Source organism: Lichtheimia ornata, assembly GCF_029851405.1.
Source record: "Lichtheimia ornata isolate CBS 291.66 chromosome Unknown scaffold00002, whole genome shotgun sequence".
Classification (NCBI taxonomy): Eukaryota; Fungi; Mucoromycota; class Mucoromycetes; order Mucorales; family Lichtheimiaceae; genus Lichtheimia; species Lichtheimia ornata.
The window spans coordinates 640,765-656,686 of record NW_026695322.1 but is presented as its reverse complement, the minus strand read 5'-3'; the positions used below and the strand labels follow the sequence as shown (position 1 = coordinate 656,686).

The 15,922-nt window shown below is 43.4% G+C and overlaps 6 protein-coding genes across 6 annotated transcripts; 2 read left to right on the top strand and 4 right to left on the bottom strand.

Moving 5' to 3' along the window:
• Window positions 1-1,339: 1,339 nt before the first annotated feature.
• O0I10_000731 (uncharacterized protein) lies at window positions 1,340-3,077 on the bottom strand (the record flags this gene model as incomplete). The annotated part of the gene is made up of 7 exons (XM_058480837.1): window positions 1,340-1,529; window positions 1,594-1,708; window positions 1,772-2,382; window positions 2,446-2,544; window positions 2,617-2,653; window positions 2,705-2,945; window positions 3,012-3,077. The coding sequence occupies 7 exons, from the start codon at window positions 3,075-3,077 to the stop codon at window positions 1,340-1,342; spliced, it is 1,359 nt and encodes a 452-aa protein (XP_058348401.1).
• Window positions 3,078-3,690: 613 nt separating this feature from the next.
• On the bottom strand, window positions 3,691-4,757 carry O0I10_000730 (uncharacterized protein; the record flags this gene model as incomplete). The annotated part of the gene is made up of 6 exons (XM_058480836.1): window positions 3,691-3,897; window positions 3,955-4,029; window positions 4,085-4,285; window positions 4,346-4,437; window positions 4,509-4,557; window positions 4,614-4,757. The coding sequence occupies 6 exons, from the start codon at window positions 4,755-4,757 to the stop codon at window positions 3,691-3,693; spliced, it is 768 nt and encodes a 255-aa protein (XP_058348400.1).
• Window positions 4,758-5,214: 457 nt separating this feature from the next.
• On the top strand, window positions 5,215-6,175 carry O0I10_000729 (2-deoxy-D-gluconate 3-dehydrogenase; the record flags this gene model as incomplete). The annotated part of the gene is made up of 4 exons (XM_058480835.1): window positions 5,215-5,326; window positions 5,387-5,582; window positions 5,651-5,798; window positions 5,855-6,175. The coding sequence occupies 4 exons, from the start codon at window positions 5,215-5,217 to the stop codon at window positions 6,173-6,175; spliced, it is 777 nt and encodes a 258-aa protein (XP_058348399.1).
• Window positions 6,176-6,379: 204 nt separating this feature from the next.
• Window positions 6,380-7,674, bottom strand: O0I10_000728 (branched-chain amino acid aminotransferase; the record flags this gene model as incomplete). The annotated part of the gene is made up of 5 exons (XM_058480834.1): window positions 6,380-6,549; window positions 6,610-6,789; window positions 6,859-7,032; window positions 7,086-7,443; window positions 7,501-7,674. The coding sequence occupies 5 exons, from the start codon at window positions 7,672-7,674 to the stop codon at window positions 6,380-6,382; spliced, it is 1,056 nt and encodes a 351-aa protein (XP_058348398.1).
• Window positions 7,675-7,905: 231 nt separating this feature from the next.
• O0I10_000727 (uncharacterized protein) lies at window positions 7,906-9,301 on the bottom strand (the record flags this gene model as incomplete). The annotated part of the gene is made up of 6 exons (XM_058480833.1): window positions 7,906-8,394; window positions 8,464-8,566; window positions 8,635-8,717; window positions 8,784-9,011; window positions 9,065-9,095; window positions 9,159-9,301. The coding sequence occupies 6 exons, from the start codon at window positions 9,299-9,301 to the stop codon at window positions 7,906-7,908; spliced, it is 1,077 nt and encodes a 358-aa protein (XP_058348397.1).
• Window positions 9,302-14,555: 5,254 nt separating this feature from the next.
• Window positions 14,556-15,793, top strand: O0I10_000726 (uncharacterized protein; the record flags this gene model as incomplete). The annotated part of the gene is made up of 2 exons (XM_058480832.1): window positions 14,556-14,849; window positions 14,915-15,793. The coding sequence occupies 2 exons, from the start codon at window positions 14,556-14,558 to the stop codon at window positions 15,791-15,793; spliced, it is 1,173 nt and encodes a 390-aa protein (XP_058348396.1).
• Between the last annotated feature and the right edge of the window lie 129 nt (window positions 15,794-15,922).

Below are 15,922 nucleotides of genomic sequence, written 5' to 3'. Positions count from 1 at the left end.
CGCCCCGATTCTTTATGCAAGAAGCCTTGCTTTGTTTATTCTTTGCCTATAAACAACAAACTTGTATTCGCCATCTTGCCATCACAACAAAACTACAGCATCAGTGGTTGGTGGTTACACAGCTACCACGCAAATGTAGCAATCTCGGATCAAGCATCTATAAAACTTAGGGCACAGCAGTAAAGTAATGCCGATGTCGTATATGGTTTAGATACAATGAGGTACACAAGGTCCCATGAACTGCAGTTGAATGAGAAATTAAGAGGCCTGTGTGGGAGAAGACAGGCAAGAGGTCACGGGCACGCTCACATCATACAACCTTGTATTCAACCTCGACTATCACCGCCTACTCTTCGTGCTACCATACATACACGCATTCATATACTTGAGCAATTGCTGTTGTCAAACGCGCTCATGCCAATGCTTAATTCGTTTATTATTGCTGTTTTCATATCACCTGTAGCAGAGAAAAGCCGTCGGACTATCATCCCCATGATGAGACAGCAATGCTTGGTACGACAAGCCGTAAGTGGCATATCCCTCCCATATCGTGCTTGTACATGCATCCGCTTGCTTTAACTGGTAGTTCCGTGTTTGCGTACAATGGATGGCTTTGTGCTGCATAACCCTTTCGGGAGCTCCTTATCATGCTTAGGCTGCACAACCTTGCAACATCCATGTAACGTTGCCATGGTGATACGTTTTCAGCCGTTGTCATTGTGCCGTATGGATCCAATACAACTCGCATCGTGAGGGATAGCTTGAGAGCCATTGAGAAGCACCATGTTTTGGAACCAACATATAATAATACCTACTATATCCAGGCTATTGCATCCGCTGCGGGTGCTGCAGAGTCCTTTGCCACCTTAAATAGTCGTACGATACTGTGACACTGATCCTAAGCTTCAATGATATGTTTGACTCGATTCCACCTGACAGAGCGTCGTTCAAAAGGACATCCCTTGATTACATGCGAACATCCGAAAAAGGCTAACAATTACAATGCATGCGAAGATGCACGGCCAACCAATGCATCCCATGATGCCTTGCAGGGTATTACAGTACCATGTTGTATAATGCTTATTACTGCTTCTTGCCAAGACCAATTGATCGACAATGCAGAAATGTATGATCTGCTGACACCAGCAATAGGTTTTATTCAAGGACCCACACCATTTTTTAAGGACAGCAACACGAGACAATGATACTTTACATATGCCGTTTATCAATTTTGTATTCGAGAGAGACAATGAAAACATGCAGATTATGAATGACAAGTGGTAAATGAGTAGTAGTAACATGAAGGTCTATGATGAAATGCAACAAAGGAACGCGCAACCTAATATGTTGTAGCATGCTTGGAAGACTGCTCTTGCTTTTCCATACGAGCTTTACGCCATCGAGGCCCATATATCCGCAACACGACGAGCAATAAATTCGATGCTGTCATAATGAGACCCAAAATCGTAAACATCCATCCAACTCCAACGCCATTGATGCCTGGATCAATCACCACAGTGGCCACAGCACTATATAAAAATGTACCAAGTCAATGTTAGAGACCACTATAATATCAACCATAGTTTCCCTTACCCTAGCAAGCAGCGAACGAAATTATTGGACGCAGTGATTGAGGCACCTTTTCCAGGATATAGGTCGATCATGAGTGTTTGAAACGTGTTATTGGCACCCATAATGCTTATGCCATCTACAATGTAAACGGTGGTGAATAAGATGCGTCATCCAAAATGATAAGAACAAAAGGACTTACACACAAATTGAAGAATCAGGGGTGCTGCCAAATGAACATGTTGCTGCAAAAGCCATCCATACACGATAGCAATGATGTCGATGAAGATAATGTTGATCCATGTTGTGCGTAATCGACAACGAAATACAGGAAAATCGATTGGTAGACGCCCCACCTTGGGCTCGCATCCATAATTTTTGGCTTCGACTCGAAAGTTGCGATCCATCAAGTAGCCATTAGTGTAAGCACCAATAACGCAGCCGACACCCAAGGGTAAATAGCACAATCCCATCTGCAGCTCGTTGAGACCATAGACAACACCAAATTGGTTTGGGATGGTCACCATCAAGGCATACATGTTTGCATAGATGATCCCATAGAAAACAAGCATCACCGCAATATCAGGCTGAAGGAGATAAATGAATGGTCGTAGTGGATTGGGCTTCTTCCTTTGAATGGTGCTCGTTGTATTCTTGGGTATGTCTAGTCGACGGTGTTTGATCCATTGTAGTGGTGTTGGATTTGCATATCCCGATCCATTGCCAACCAATATGCGTAATGTCTCTGGTAACAGAAGCAGCAAGCACATGTAGACAATACCGCCATAAATGACAAGAAACCAAAAGGTCCATCTATTGGAAAGATAGCCCATCATGTGAGTATATCAATCACCATAAACATCACTCATCACTCACCTCCAAGACACTGCTTCTGAAAGAACACCTCCAATAATTGGACCAATACAAGGACCCAGGATTTGTCCTGAAGCAACTAGACTTGAAAGTCGACCTCGTCTATAATGATGATGCACCTGTATCAGATAATGTGCAGCTTGATCCTCATTAATCCATCCCACAAAGACCTACTCAGAAGGAAGTGCGATATCACTAATAACACCAGCACCTATGGACAATTGAGTATTTTCACGATCTTCAGGATATAAAAGAACCTTACCAATAGCAATGACCGAGCTTGATCCAAAAGCTTGCAACATGCGAAGAACAAGTAGGGCTGGATAATTTGGAGCAAGTGCACATCCAATTGTTGTACCAATATAAACGGCGAGTGTTGTCAAATAGATTGGCCGTCGGCCCCATGCGTCTGCAAATGCTCCCCAAATGGCGGGCGAAACACCTTGGAATACCATGTACAGGGTGATTGTCAAATTCACAAGCTCCGTTGTTGTATGCAAGTCCTGAAACACATGCAACAAGTTAATATCATATTGATCCATTCGTTCTTCTGTTTGGTGTATGCTGACCTCTTCAACCGAATTGAGTGCAGGGAAATAGATATTGCCGGTCAATGGTGAAAGCAAGCCTGCCATGGAGACAAGGGCGGCAATAGCAACCTTTTGTGACGAGGTATATATCGAGAATGGTTCATTGTCTGGTGTCCTCTTCTTCTCCTCCTCCAGCTCGCTCTTTGTAGTGGTGGTTGTCATACAATCAAGAAAATATCATCTGGATGAGAAATGAGTATATACGCAAATGGTCCCGCTTCTTATATAATCGCCTCACACCGATCGATCCCCGATGTAAATACCCAAAACAAGTAAAATGACGATGAAAATGTTTTCCCGAATTCCAAGCTTCCAACACAAATGATCCAATAAGCCATCCATTGATCCATCCAAAAGAGATTCATTCCCTTGTCAATTGACGATTCTAGCTGATGCTACAGTGATGGTGATGGGTGTATGTTGGCCATGCCGGCGTAGCTTGTGCAAGTGTGTTGATAAATTGTTGGGCTCTTTGCTGATAACGATGATCCGCTATTCCGCCGTATCGGGAAAAAAGATGATGGATTGATCCGCCGTTTCTCTTGGCAATCATGTCGATGGTATCTTGTCGAGGAGCGTGGTGGTGGTGGTATTCAGTCTCGCAACCGGCATCAGCATTCAAGATATAACATCTGATATGGGAATAGAATGAGAGTACTTAATCAGAAGCAGCATCTCCCTTCCAAGGTCGAACATCTCTTGCCTTGGCCTTGAGTTCCTCCACAGTAGCTTCCAGATGATGGCGTAAGCGTTCTTCCTCCTTGAGTTTTTGACGCAACTTGTCCAGCTTTTCAGTTTCCTTTTCCAGCTCTTTGGTTTCTTGATCAATCAATTGCTCACGCTCAGCAAGAAGCTCTTCTCCATGCTAGATCACAATCAGCTCAATGAATCATCAATCAACCATCATCCCACCACAACTTACTTCTGTTCTTGACATGAGCTCCTTAATTTGCATCTTCAATTCCTTGAATGCTTTGGTGCATTCGACAGCTTTTGCCTATATGAAGCTGTGTTAATTCAAATCACCTCCGCATACACAATGATCCCCTTACCTGAAGTTGTGCATGATCAATTGTTTCTTGATTCGATTGTTGCTCAAGCTCTAAAAGCTCTCGCTTCGCTTGCTTGATTTCCTCTTCCAATAACGGGATCTGCACCTTATAGATCAACTTCTTGTCTTCGAGCTCTTGTTCATGGATCAGCTGCTTGTCCTTGAGACCTTCAATCTCTAGCCTGTTCTTCTTCTCAATGGCCTAGCAAGTGTCCCATGCTTACATATATGGCCTTTTCTCATTCTCATCCTGCTGCTTTACCTTAAGATCAGCCTTCGTCTTGGAAATCTGTAGAATCATCTCCTTGGTATTCACGCCTCTCAAGCTATCACGGTACTTTTCCAAGTTGTGGACTATCCAAACCCCACACAAAAAAGCCCGTTAGATACCACCTATACACCCATATGACCATGTCCAAACTTACTCGTATCCTCATTGTCTTGTAACTGATCTTCCATATCTTGCATTCGTCCCTTCAATAGCCATGTCAGCATGTTGTCTAATAAAGCCAACAGGATCAATTGCCTACCCGAATGTCCCATGCTGGTCGTTTTGTTGCTGGTTTGCTTGACGCAAAAGAAGATTGTTGCTGTCGACGTTTAAGGGAGGAAGTAGCAGCTGTTGTGTTCCTTGAGAATGTGGATGTACGTGTGTTGGAAGAATGAGGTGGCATGATTTGTATAAAGAGGGTGCGGAAAGAAAAACGCGTAAATGACAACAGGCACCTAGACTTGAAACTCAAACCCTTCATACATGTAACCATGGTATCACCAGAATTGATTCTTATGCAGCAAAGAGCAATATCCTCCTCATTTTTCCCGAGATTGTACACACGCTGCTGAAAACTCTCCTTTACGCTTGACCTAATCCGAATGGACCTGAAAATTATGCAAGGATACCTGTCTATCGTCCTCCAAGCGCAAAGTATGTATGGTGAATGATACCCAAGAGCAGCATCCTATTCCTCAACATAAAAATGACAGCAAAAGCGCTGAGAGTAATCATGAATGCATAGTAGTGGGTAAGAACCATGACAACTAAACACTATTCTAAATTAGGATATCACGGATCTTTTTCTCTTATATAATTCCCCCATCCATCGACTTGCACCTTTCTCACTGCTCTTTATCATGTCTGACACCTTATCACTCTTCTCACTCTCTGGCAAATACGCTGCTATTTCTGGTTGCACTCGTGGTATTGGACGTAGCATGGCTTTGGGTCTTGCTGAAGCTGGCGCAGGTATGTTCCAATGTCGTGATTTTCATGCAACCACACGCGTCTTACTAGTTGTATAAATAGACGTTTGCTTGTTACAACGCAACTTGGAAGATACCACGGTGCGCGATGAGATTCGTGCTTTGGGACGTCGCGCCGAGATTGTGCATTTGGATGTTAGCGACCAAGCTTCCGTACGTACAGTGATTGATCGTACCTTGCAAGTGTTTCCCACGCTCGATATCCTTGTTAACAATGCAGGCATTCAAAAGCGTCATGAGTATGTTGTATATATCCCAATTGATGTGTGAATGAGATTACTCATTGAAACATGATGATGGATGATAGCGCTGTTGATTTCCCGGAAGATGAATTCGATCAAGTAATCCAAGCTAATTTCAAGTCGGTGTGGATTATGAGTCAAGCTGCTGCCCGACACATGATTCCCAAAGGTTCAGGGAAAATCATTTCCACTGCAAGCTTGATGAGTTTTCAGGTACACCATTTGTAATCATCGCCATCGAAACGGATCACTCATAGGAATGATGGTAGGGTGGTATTCGTGTACCAGCGTATGCTGCTGCCAAAGGGGCTCTCTCAACACTCACCAAAGCAATGGCCAATGAATGGGCCAAACACGGTGTCAACGTCAATGCAATTGCACCTGGGTATGTTAAAACAGACCTGAATGAAGCATTACAAAATGATCCTGTAAGAAGCAAGGAGATCCTTTCACGTATTCCTGCCGGACGATGGGGTGCACCCGATGACTTTAAAGGACCCGTAGTTTATCTTGCTAGTCGTGCAAGTGATTATGTACATGGCGAATTATCAGTGGTGGATGGTGGATGGCTTGGTAAGTGTGCTTATTGAAGATTGCTATACTTTGCTAATGGCATGTTGTTCTTTGTTTCATGCAGGTCGATAATCACAATCAAGCGTTTCATTATCCTTACAACAAACTCAGATATAAGCTTCATTCTAGCAATAAATGAAAACAAAGAAAAACAGAAATAATACATGGTGATAGGAAACAAAAGGGGTGGGGGTTATATTCTAGCAATGAGAGAGGCTAACTCACAACCCTTCTTGTGGCCAGAGCCAGCCAAAGGAGTCTTCAATCTCGCCCTTTTGCAAACCACGGTAATAATCGTACAAAGTCTTGAAACCCTTGCCAATGTTTTCATCTTTGCCGACCTTGATGACTTGATCGCCACGAGTAATGCTCTTCACAGGGGTGATGATCACTGTTGTTGATTTTTGGTATGAGTATATTGCTTGAGGGATCATACGAGATGTTCACTTACCAGCAGTGCCAACAGCGGCAACTTCTTCGAATTTACCCTCTTCGAGCTCGCTGAATTTGATAGGGCGTTCATCGACCTTCCAGCCAAGCTTGGTAACAATATCTTCCAAACTCATGCGGGTGACTGATCGGAGGATGCTGCTTGAATTGGGAGTGACAAAGGTACGAATGCCATTCTCATCTATCATGGGGCGATGTATCTTGTCAATTTATATGATAAATCCAATCCATCATCCATCACCACACATACCAGGTGCAGTGAGAGCTGCAAAGTTAGATGTGGAGAATTCGTCAATGTAGGTGTGAGTCTTGGCATCCAAGTGAAGAGTAATAGCGAAACCCTTTTCGGCAGCCTTCTTCATGGGACCAAAAGTAGGAGCGTAGTTGCCACCAAGCTTGTATGAGCCCATACCCAAAGGTGCAGCTATATGACATTCATAAGTCAACATGTCAAGAAATCATGTATACAAAACTTACTTCGATCGTAATCATCGACCACATAAGCATCAACGGCCTTGACACCGCTCTTGTAATAGCTGCCAACAGGTGTACCAAAGACAAGGAATGTGTATTCAGGAGCCATGCCCATACCAATCATTGCACCACTACCAAAGATCAAAGGACGTAGATAGAGCGAGCCACCGGTCTCAGCGGGTGGAACGTAATCGACATTCTTGCTTACGACCTTGTGAATAGCCTCCATGAAAAGTTCTTCAGGCACCTCAGGCATGAATGCTGCTGAGGCACTGCGTCTCATACGTGATGCATTGGCTTGGGGTCGGAAAACACGAACACGTCCGTCTTTGGTCTTGAAAGCCTTGAGACCTTCAAAGCACTATAGCATTGTTGTCAATATCATATTTCAATAAACGCATGATACTATACTACTTACTTGCTGACCGTAATGCAATCCCGAGGCACACACATGCACCTTCATGAGGGAATCGGTTTCCCAAGATCCCTGATCCCAACCTTTCTCTGGGGTCCAAGTGTACTTGATATAGCCGTTTGTCTCACGATACTCAAAGCCGAGGTTGTTCCAGTCAAGTTTATCTGCTGCTACCATAGTGAAATAGGTGGTTTGCTGAAAAGAAAAGGGAGATGATGCAAGATTTAAGCAAGATACGGGATATTAACTGCCCGTCAATCCAACGGTTTCCCAGCGTGAGTCATGGCTGCTCACCAAATGATTACTTTGATTGGATACCATGGAAAAACATTCATGCTTTGTTTGACGCTATTGTTTGTTTCCCATTACAAAAAAGATTGACTACACCAATAAAGGGAATGTATGTGTCTAATTTGATTCTCTTCCTTGACCACAAATCACCACACGGTAACGAGCCTTGCCATCCAATACAGTCTGGATACCTCGATTCACTTCATCCAATGAATTACCCACTTTTTGAATCCATGGTCGAACTCCTTTCTCGCTGGCCAATGCAAGCATCTCCTTGAGATCATCATTACTGCCAACAAAAGTACCAACAATGCTAATGTGGCTGTAAACCAAAAGCGTAGGTGATATGGAAAGTGGTTGCTCAGGTACGTCAATAAGGATCAATTTGCCATGGTTCTTGATAAGCGTGATCAACTGATTCCAATCCGTGGATTTGCCAGATCCACATACTAACAAATAGTCCACCGATTTCACATACTCCTTGGGAATGCCATCTTGAAGAGCAATAAAATCGGTAGCTCCTAGCTCAGTTGCTTCAGCAGCCTTGGCCTTCGAACTTGATACGGCGATCACACGCTTACAATTCTTCGCACGTGCCCATTGAAGCTGTCATCCGAAATATGCAATATGAGATCACTTTGTTTGTCTACACATATTTATATGTACATCACTTACAGCAAGATGGCCCAATCCTCCAATAGCAACAACTCCCACGGTTGAGTTCTCGTTGATGTTCTCATGCTTGAATGGAGCAAATGTAGTGATACCAGCACACAATCTAAAAAGTGATCTCTTCAAGTGAGTTGATCATCCATCATCATCTTTGCCACCATCATCTCAACTTACAAAGGGGCACCTTCCTCATCCGGGATATTTTCAGGAATCTTGACAGCCCAAGATGCTTGCAAACGCACCTTGTTAGCATAGCCCTAAATCATTCCCATGTCAATCGATGGCCTCTTCAACAAATAGCTTACATTGACAAATCAACTTACGCCATAAGTAGGATAACCCTTGTAGACACCACAGTAGGTTGGCACTCTTGTGGGGCAAAGTTGACCATGGGAGGATGTACATTCGACGCACGTACCACAAGATCTAGAGACGGGGCTGACACCTACACGATCGCCCACCTTGAGTTCGGTCACTGCATCACCAACAGCGGTTACTGGGCCAATAAACTCATGACCTGGAACAAGAGGAAAAGTAGCACGACCCCAACCCTATCATCAGTGTGAATGCTTGGTTATATATCGAGTCAACAAATCCCCCTTACATCAGTCAACTGGTGAATATCAGTGCCACAGCTATCCCATAAAGTCAATGAATAAAGCGTGCATTGGAACAATAAAGAGTCAATGGAAACCTACATGCCACATGCAGAAACGAGTACTTCCACTTCGTCAGCATCAAGAGGTCGTGCGTTGAATGAGAACTTTTCGAGCTTGGTCTTGTTAGCTGCAACGTTCAAAGGTTCCAATGCAGCGTAGCCAGTGAATGTGTCTGCTGTCATGAGTGTATGAGAAAGTAAAAGGAAGAGGAAGAAAAGGCGCGGGAACGACGATGACGGTGGTGCTTAAGTGTGTCGCCCTGATACGAATCATCATCGATCATGCGCATTCCGATAGATAAATAGTCTCATCATGTTAGTTACCATATCAATGACGCGCGATGATGACTATCTGCTCCCTTGTATCATCCCCATCCAGCCCTCCATGTTTCTATTATGTATTCATATCATCGTTACTAAAGGGTTTCCCTTCTCTGCTTGTTTATTATGCATTTCAAAGACACTATATCGCTTGTTTGTTTTTCCATTGCGACATCTCTTTCTTATTATAGACTATACTATAGACTGCGTCTATCCCGATTATGCGTCATTTTTGGTGATCATGCACCACTTTGCTGCTCTTGCATTGATGGATTATGGTCTCCGATAATCTCCATTGCATTGCCATCTCCTAAACATCCCGAAAGAAAAACAATCGACCCCACTCTGTTTCCTTAATGGCCACTTTTCGTGTTTGAGCCTTTGTGCCTGATCTCGGCTAATGCTTCCCTATCCTTTTCTGATACAATAAAGAGTGGGATGACCTTAAAGAGAGAAGGTAAGTTTCACACGACGATGACTCCCCAACGATATAGCTTACTGCCAGATCCGTGTGCATTTGTATTGATTGGGTTTATGCAAATTGCGCACTCCACCCTCACACTCCAATGTGATATGGGAACCATGACTTGTCATACACATGATAACTTATACATCTTCCTTATTGGATGTTGTTTATACACCTTTCTAAAATTAGCCGCCATCCCATTTATGCAGCAACCTGTCAACGACGCGTGTGTCAACATCACTTTGCCTATGTAGTGCGACTTGCATAGTCAATGCCCCATTACACCCTTCCATTCAATATTTTCTAATGAGCATGATATCATTTTAAAACCATGTTGATCAGCAGATCCAGCGAAGGTGCTGGCCAAGTTTCAAGTTGGAGAGGGGCAATCACAATAACAAGGATTGATGTATACAGTGTTCATGCATTTATACAAGAGGTATCCGACCTGTGTATTTAATTTCCACTCCTTCCTCTTCCTCCCATTCTCAACTGTTGCCCCATTCAAGTATACAACCACCACCTGCGAACGATTGTCCTGCTCCAGCCCAGCATGCCCAGCATTCAACTTTCTTGATCCGATGAGATTTGACTGAAAAACGCTCAAACACAGAAACATCATCCAATATCAGAAGAATCAAATTGGTAAGTTATTTGTAAACTGCCGGCTAATAGACCATTCCTTCCATTCACGTTTGTTGTCCAATTCAATGCATGTGAACGATTGTCCTGCTCCAGCCCAGCATGCTCATCATTCAACTTTCTTGATACGAGAGGATTTGACTGAACAACACTCAAACAGAGAAGTATCATCCAAGTATCAGAACATTCAAGTTAATTTGCAACTCTTCCACTCTCAGCTTCTTGCCTCTTCCTCCCACTCTCAACTGTTGGCCCATTCAAGTACAACTATCACCTGCGAACGATTGTCCTGTTTCAACCCATCATGTCCATCCTACGATTGCCTTGATCCGAAAGCCTTTGACTGAATGGCAAGTCCATGGCGTGTGCACCCCACTACAACACACCTTTTCTGACACTACACCTTCTCTTGTACATTCCTCTACCACGACCAATCGTAACAGCATTCATTCCAGCGGTTGCAATTAGCAAAACCTTTTCTCCTTTGTCCCGTATGGTGGTCAAAACCTTGTCACTCTACTACAACACACGCTCTTGCACACCTTTCTGCCACAGCCAAAGATAGCAGCATTCATCCAGCAGTTGTGATTAGCAATGCCTTTGCTCTGTTGTCTCAAACAGCGTTCTTTACTTGCAGCAACTTGTCTTCCACCCCTTTTCACGTAAACAGCGGATAGCCATTGTATGGATTTACGTGCAGCAACTTGCTTTGATGGGTACGAACTCCTATGGATGACGCTATATCACCTATCAGATGCACCGCAATACAAGCAACATTCACCTGGTTGAGCTGCTCTTTCTTATTGGACTTGAAATGGTTATGGATGGATGGATGGATTCAAATGCAGTGATTTGGAAGATTGCTTTGATTATTCGGCTCGTCATCAGTAGGAAGGATGGAACATGTCACGTGGATACGGCTGAGGATGGTGATGGATTGGATGGCGTGTATGAGAGGGATTGCATATCTTTGTCGAAAGGCGGTTTGGCCCCATGGATGACATTGGATATTGGAGTCGAGGCACGCGTAGCAACTAGCTTGCGATCATGGATGAAGATGTTTATGACGGCAGCAACCAAGGATACAATGACACAATGGGGCCCACAGATTCTATGTGATCCACGTGGTTGGCTTCTGGAATGAAAGGGAGGATCGAAATTCCAAGATCGGAAAGAGAGATTGGATCATTACATCATCGTATCGAGACGTTTTTGTTGCTTTTATCACATTACATACGTTAAAGCTTCCTTGTTCATATGCCGATAGACGATAGGGAGGATTGTATACAGGTTTAAATAGATGATTGTATTTTCAACTATAATAATAAAACTCACAGCAATGATATCCAATAATGGTGCTTCTTCCAAATGCTTGATCCATTGAAAGCCTAAATCATAACGTTTAAGAAAGAGTGGGCTGTGATACAATGTGGCACGAGTGCATACCTATCCCTACCTATCACAATCTTGAGGAATCCAGTGGCGTTGTTGAGCTGGATGCATGTAGCTGTGAAATTGGGTATGGAAGCGTGTTAATAGTTCGGTGACAAGGCCTGGATCTTTGGGGGGAGGTTTCACAGGCAGCAGGACAAAATGGTTCGGTCGCACAAATCAATCCACAACTCGCTCCACATCGTCGTCACATGTCAAAATCATACTGTTGACGCGTTTGACAGCTTGGCTGCAACAACTTCCACCATGAGCTTCTGTCAATACCATCACTTTATCCTGTCAAGAGTCATTCACTTACACGACACGATCATTTATCGTTCTTGTCACAGTATGTTTTAATGCGCAACACATCCGTGAGATACATAATCATGGCCATGCATGTGAAGAGGAGCAGATAAAGTAGATTAGAAAAGGGTGGGAACATTCCTTATCATGAAAGTGTAAACAAAGGCTTCTTTGTTGTCGACTTCTTTTACGTATCCCCTTCAATCAGTGCCCATTTTTCTTCGAGTGCCACTACTCAAATAACAAAAAAAAACAAGAATACGAAGAACCAGCACTTTTCGTTTCAATCCTTGGATATCTTAATAGCAATTCATGGTTGTCGTTAGAGTTGTTTCATTTTTTAATATATATGCACCACATCTTTTACCAATTGACCGGATTTCGTGTACTGCGTATTTGTGTAACGAGTGGGCGTGATCATATGTGGTGTAACGAGTGGACGTGATCATTTTGATTCGGGATGCATGCTGTAAAGCGCATGTATTGCTCCAACCAATGTTGAAATCTCGGCACAAGCTGCTCATGAAGAACGCGCACCGAACTATAATTGGGTTGTGCCAAGAGCTGCATCAAGTTCCTGCGATACCCAACTTGTATCGAGAAGATTCATATTTTTTCTACATTCGCTTACACGCACTTTTTCCTTTACTTTAACAACCACCATTATCACCATACAAGATCAACACGCTATAATTTTAGGAAGGAAACGCGTACATATGGGCACCTGTATGTGTGTGGTGTGTGTATGTGCGTGTCAATGGGACGATGGGACGACACGAGAAAGACCATGGGAAAAGTTAACAGGTTACACAAACCCATGACCATTGTTCTGAGAGCCGCTACTTCTCATTTATCTTCTCTTTCATAAAAACGCCCATTTTCCGCAGCCTTTGATTGCCCCAACTCTTCCGTCCTTTTCACACTTTTACGATGCTTTGGCCATAGTAAGTTGCTTTTTACGTTTCTTGTCACTTGTCTTGCTCACATTGTCATGTTGTTTATAGGGACAAGGGATGGATCATTATTGCCGCCCCTCACTAGCCCGGTTTCCACACAAGGCTTCCATGAATCCCAGCAGATCTTGATACGGAGGTAGCAAGGATGTTGGCCATTCCTCGTAAACTGGCTGCCCACTACGTGTCGGCGTGTTGTATGGGCGTTTGGCCGAGGACGAAATGCAGACCGGTAGCAGTGTCCAGGGTGCACTAATAAAAGACCGCTATCCAAAGATACCAACAAGTGGCTCTTGTTTGGGTAATGCTAAAGGATTCATTGGAAGGAAACTAGGAGGGAAGATAAGTATTCTTAACCTATTTGCTCTCGCTCACTAAACACATGCTACACTTTTCTATCTCAAAGACACAAGCATGGTTTCTTCCAAACGAGGTTTTGGCGCGTCAAGTCCGGCACCTTAAAGTGGCATGAACAAGCGGCCTCGTCGACCTGGAATTGGTGCCTACAGGTAGAGGTTGGGGATGGTTGAGTAGCGACCTTCTCGTGGTCATCCCTGTGAGTACTTGAGCCTTGGCTTAAGGAAACCAACAGCTACTTGTTTATTCTAGTATCGTAATCAATAAACCATGTTCTTTGATAAACATATATACTATTCTCTTTGTATGTTTGATAATGCGTTATCAAGTAGCATTTAGTTTGTCTTCTAATTGAAAATGATAATGCGTAAGCCAAGTGGTGTGCTTTTCTTGGGTGGCAATGTGCATAGTGCGTGTTGTTGGATTATGATTTTCTTCCCTCATCCTTTTCCCTAAAGCTTGTAATCCTCTCACCAACTATGCAATAGCCAAAGCTTATCTCCCTGCAAGTATGGAGAATATAAAAGTAATGGGCGTTTATTGACAAAATGATGATTTATTATACATGATTGTCTCTGTAATAAAAGATCCAGTGCTTGGCTTTCGACGTAGCTTGAGGTAGTACATAAAGAGGATCAATCTCACCAGCAATTTTGACTTGGCTGTAATAAAGATGCACGTTTTGCAACATCGTGTGTCTTGTCGAGCACTACTATGTAAGTAGCTACGGGCTTCCATACTCTATGTAAGCAGTGTTGAATCTTCATGGCGATAAAAAGAGGAGATACTTGTACCAATGGAATGTATCCACCACTGTGGTGGAATGCTGTATCCGCAGCAACAAGGCGCAGTAGTGACTCATGTTGCATGTAAAAGGCAGCATAAAAACGACATTGTGAGTTCAGTGTAGCTTCTTTCAATCCTTGTCTCCGACACCACCACACCACCAAGTGCATCCACCATGGATATCCCTATACTTGCCCCATCGTCTCGAGATCACGAAACCGTCGACAAGCTACATGACCTGGAAGAGCGAGATCGTCGAAAGGTGCGGTCCAAGGTGTTCAATGTGCGAGATACAACCACGACATGGCGAAGCTGGACTGTACGCGAGAACATTTACAAGAAGAACAGGAATGGATTGCCAACACAGGCGAGAGGCTTGTTTACATTGGACGATGTGAATGCTCAGTATTCGATTGTGGTGCGAGGCTATGATAAGTTTTTCAACTTGCATGAAACGGATAGTACACAGGTAAATAAAAGATGGATTGCCAATGCTACTATGATTATACTCACCACCCATCTATCTTATTACAGTGGCCTAGTCTAAAGTCTGATACAAAAGGTCCATACTATGCAACAGCCAAGGAGAATGGATGTATTATCTTTATCGGTGCCCTGAATGCATCAACCGCGGTGGTCACTTCCAAACACACGCTCCCAATACCACAAGATGATCCTACCATGCATGGCGGTGTGGGTTATCGGTGGCTGCTACGACATCTCGAATCCGTCAATCTCAAAGAAAGCGACCTGGCTGCGTGGATTTACAAGCACAAAGTGACTTTGGTGGCAGAGCTATGTGATGATCAATTCGAAGAACATGTGCTACGATACGATCCCAAAGAGAGTGGTCTTTATTTGCATGGCATCAACTACAACACGTCTTCACTGCGCACTTTGGAATTTGAAAAGGTCCAGGAAATCGCACGTCATTTTGGATTCAGGAGCATTGATTATGACAAGTATGACACCTTGGATGAAGTCAAGGCATTGGCGGATCAAATTGAGGAATCAGGCAAATACAAAAACAGAGACATTGAAGGCATTGTTATCCGATGCAAGCGAGACGACAAGGATTTCTTTTTCAAGATCAAAAATGACCACTATTTGTTGTTCCGCGAGTACAGAGAGATCACCAAGAGCATGATTGATGTGAAGGATGGCCAAGTATCATTGAAAAAGGATGGCAAATCTCCTCGTTGCAGCTATGAAAAGTCCGTATATTATGTCCAGTGGTTGCAAATGCAGATCAAGGAACATCCAGAGTGGTTCAAGGAGTACAAGAACAATAAGGGTATTCTTGATGTCAGGGAGCGTTTCGAAAAGTTCTGGGATTCCGGAGAATTGCACATGTTGAAAGGAGGAGACCCCATTGATATCATTGACAAGTCAAAGAGAGATGCTTGGAAATAGGATCCATCCATTGTATATTATTCCCATTTATCATTTACATTGCATAATAAACATTCACGCTATACCTCGCTACATAGCAACGGTGGGTTTCTAGCATAATGAATGAAGGATCACGTGAATTAAATTATG